The sequence below is a fragment of the Perkinsus marinus genome, assembly GCF_000006405.1.
Source record: "Perkinsus marinus ATCC 50983 genomic scaffold scf_1104296947106, whole genome shotgun sequence".
Classification (NCBI taxonomy): Eukaryota; Perkinsozoa; order Perkinsida; family Perkinsidae; genus Perkinsus; species Perkinsus marinus.
Genome location: NW_003210709.1, coordinates 1 through 3,943, shown reverse-complemented (window position 1 = coordinate 3,943; position 3,943 = coordinate 1). Strand labels below are relative to the sequence as shown.

Sequence of the window (3,943 nt, the reverse complement as noted above, 5' to 3'; positions counted from 1 at the left end):
ACCAACAATACACATAGAAACATTCATACACATCATAGAGGCTTTTTGACCAATCGCATCACGGACTTGAGGACGTCTCAGACATGCGAGCGGGTAGCGCCGCAGGGGTCCTAACATCAAACCAAGCAATGTCTTGGCCAACTACAGCTTGTAAGTACTTAACTCTCAACCTCGTCACTTGATTTTCAGAAAAATATGAAAAACAAGCGTTGAAAATGGAGGCAGCCACGAAAGAAATCGCGCCCAATACGCACATTTCCCAAGCAACCTTGGATATCCTATGCATGAAACCGGCAATGCCACCAGCAGCAGCATCAGCAAAGTTGCCAAACAAGAGCGAGAACAGTGGCATCAGAGCACCGTTTATCAAGGCGGCCGTGACACCTATGGCAAGGATGATCTTGTCGTGTTTATCGGCCAGAGCGAACAGAGTGAAATAAGAAACCGACTTGTTGTCCTCAACTCGAACATTGTTAGGGTCATCAACATCATCAGTAGTAGAACCGTTGTTATCAACAGCAGTAGCCTTCTTGCCGAAGAACTTCTTAGCGAAGAAACATTTATTATTGCCTTTACCGTTAGCTCCCATGTTTCGGTGCTGCTGCTAGAAAGGCTTGTGAACACAAGAAACAACAAAATCTCCTAACAGGAGTGGAACTAAGATAATAATCATAACTCAAAGAGTTCGCAGTAATGCAGGCCGCCACCGACAACACTTTCTCTACGCAGTACTCAGAAACGGATGATATCCCCGCCACGCTATAAGGACAGAACACAACGGCCTGTCCCTTTATCGGGTGTTGGCACATAAGCCGCCGTCGAAGAGTGAGCCGTATGGATAACGCAAGTTTTCAAGTGCAGCATTTTAGTTCCAGTACCACACCCAAACCACTGTTGCTATTGTTGTTATAGCCCCAACCACACCCAAGCCACTGTTGCTATAGTTGTAGTAACCCGAACCGCTGCTGATGCTGTTGTAGTAGCCCGAACCACTGTTGCTTTTGTTGTTATAGCCCCAACCACACCCAAACCACTGTTGTTATTGTTGTTATAGCCCCAACCACACCCAAGCCACTGTTGTTATTGTTGTAGTAGCCCAAACCACTGTTGTTATTGTTGTAATAGCCCCAACCACACCCAAACCACTGTTGCTATTGTTGTGATAGCCCCAACTACTGCTGATGTTGTTGTAGTAGCCCAAACCACTGTTGCTATTGTTGTTATAGCCCCAACCACACCCAAACCACTGTTGTTATTGTTGTAGTAGCCCAAACCACTGTTGTGATTGTTGTAATAGCCCCAACCACACCCAAACCACTGTTGCTATTGTTGTGATAGCCCCAGCTACTGCTGATGTTGTAGTAGTAGCCCAAACCACTGTTGTTATTGTTGTTATAGCCCCAACCACACCCAAACCACTGTTGTTATTGTTGTAGTAGCCCAAACCACTGTTGTTATTGTTGTAATAGCCCCAACCACACCCAAACCACTGTTGCTATTGTTGTGATAGCCCCAACTACTGCTGATGTTGTTGTAGTAGCCCAAACCACTGTTGCTATTGTTGTGATAGCCCCAACTACTGATGATGCTCTGATGATGCTCTGATGATGCTACTGATGACGCTACTGATGATGTATCCTCTGTGCTGGAGCAACTGGCTCTGGTCCGGTTGATGACACAAGACTGGTTGGTATGATGGGTATCTAACTGCCCTTTTGGGGTACATCTGACCGTAATACGCACATGGCGTCACGGTCTCTCTCTCTAGTTACACACACACTGATGATGATGCTGTTGTAGTAGCCCAAACCACTGTTGCTGTTGCTGTAGTAGCCCTAACCACAACCAAACCACTGTTGTTATTGCTGTAGTAGTCCAAACCACCGTTGCTAGTGTTGTAGTAACCCAAGCCACTGTTGTTATTGTTGTAGTAGCCCAAACCACTGTTGTTATTGTTGTAGTAGCCCAAACCACTGTTGCTATTGCTGTAGTAGCTCAAAACACTGTTGCTATTGCTGTAGTAGCTCAAACCACTGTTGCTATAGTTGTAGTAACCCGAACCGCTGCTGATGCTGTTGTAGTAGCCCGAACCACTGTTGTTATTGTTGTAATAGCCCCAACCACACCCAAACCACTGTTGTTATTGTTGTAATAGCCCCAACCACACCCAAACCACTGTTGCTATTGTTGTGATAGCCCCAACTACTGCTGATGTTGTTGTAGTAGCCCAAACCACTGTCGCTATTGTTGTTATAGCCCCAACCACACCCAAGCCACTGTTGTTATTGTTGTAGTAGCCCAAACCACTGTTGCTATTGTTGTAGTAGCCCAGACCACTGTTGCTATTGTTGTTATAGCCCCAACCACACCCAAGCCACTGTTGCTATAGTTGTAGTAACCCGAACCGCTGCTGATGCTGTTGTAGTAGCCCGAACAACTGTTGCTATTGTTGTTATAGCCCCAACCACACCCAAACCACTGTTGTTATTGTTGTAGTAACCCAAACCACTGTTGTTATTGTTGTAGTAGCCCAAACCACTGTTGCTATTGTTGTTATAGCCCCAACCACACCCAAGCCACTGTTGCTATAGTTGTAGTAACCCGAACCGCTGCTGATGCTGTTGTAGTAGCCCGAACCACTGTTGCTATTGTTGTTATAGCCCCAACCACACCCAAACCACTGTTGTTATTGTTGTAGTAGCCCAAACCACTGTTGTTATTGTTGTAATAGCCCCAACCACACCCAAACCACTGTTGCTATTGTTGTGATAGCCCCAACTACTGCTGATGTTGTTGTAGTAGCCCAAACCACTGTTGCTATTGTTGTTATAGCCCCAACCACACCCAAACCACTGTTGTTATTGTTGTAGTAGCCCAAACCACTGTTGTGATTGTTGTAATAGCCCCAACCACACCCAAACCACTGTTGCTATTGTTGTGATAGCCCCAACTACTGCTGATGTTGTTGTAGTAGCCCAAACCACTGTTGCTATTGTTGTTATAGCCCCAATCACACCCAAACCACTGTTGTTATTGTTGTAGTAGCCCAAACCACTGTTGTTATTGTTGTAGTAGCCCAAACCACTGTTGTTATTGTTGTAGTAGCCCAAACCACTGTTGTTATTGTTGTAATAGCCCCAACCACACCCAAACCACTGTTGCTATTGTTGTGATAGCCCCAACTACTGCTGATGTTGTAGTAGTAGCTCAAACAACTGTTGCTATTGTTGTTATAGCCCCAACCACACCCAAACCACTGTTGTTATTGTTGTAGTAGCCCGAACCACTGTTGTTATTGTTGTAATAGCCCCAACCACACCCAAACCACTGTTGCTATTGTTGTGATAGCCCCAACTACTGCTGATGTTGTTGTAGTAGCCCAAACCACTGTTGCTATTGTTGTTATAGCCCCAACCAGACCCAAATCACTGTTGCTATTGCTGTAGTAGCCCTAACCACAACCAAACCACTGTTGTTATTGTTGTGATAGCCCCAACTACTGATGATGCTCTGATGATGCTACTGATGACGCTACTGATGATGTAGCCTCTGTGCTGGAGCAACTGGCTCTGGTCCGGTTGATGACACAAGACTGGTTGGTATGATGGGTATCTAACTGCCCTTTTGGGGTACATCTGACCGTAATACGCACATGGCGTCACGGTCTCTCTCTCTAGTTACACACACACTGATGATGATGCTGTTGTAGTAGCCCAAACCACTGTTGCTGTTGCTGTAGTAGCCCTAACCACAACCAAACCACTGTTGTTATTGCTGTAGTAGTCCAAACCACCGTTGCTAGTGTTGTAGTAACCCAAGCCACTGTTGTTATTGTTGTAGTAGCCCAAACCACTGTTGTTATTGTTGAAGTAGCCCAAACCACTGTTGTTATTGTTGTAATAGCCCCCACCACACCCAAGCCACTGTTGTTATTGTTGTAGTA

General features: G+C 45.5%; 2 protein-coding genes across 2 annotated transcripts; both read right to left on the bottom strand.

The window, feature by feature from the left end:
- Positions 1 to 58: 58 nt before the first annotated feature.
- Positions 59 to 589, bottom strand: Pmar_PMAR004896 (mdr1 protein, putative; the record flags this gene model as incomplete). The annotated part of the gene is made up of 1 exon (XM_002779466.1): positions 59 to 589. One exon carries the CDS (start codon positions 587 to 589, stop codon positions 59 to 61), a length of 531 nt encoding a protein of 176 aa, XP_002779512.1.
- Positions 590 to 3,025: 2,436 nt separating this feature from the next.
- On the bottom strand, positions 3,026 to 3,182 carry Pmar_PMAR004895 (hypothetical protein; the record flags this gene model as incomplete). The annotated part of the gene is made up of 1 exon (XM_002779465.1): positions 3,026 to 3,182. A coding segment is annotated over one exon (157 nt), but the record flags the coding sequence as incomplete, so codon positions are not given.
- Positions 3,183 to 3,943: the final 761 nt, after the last annotated feature.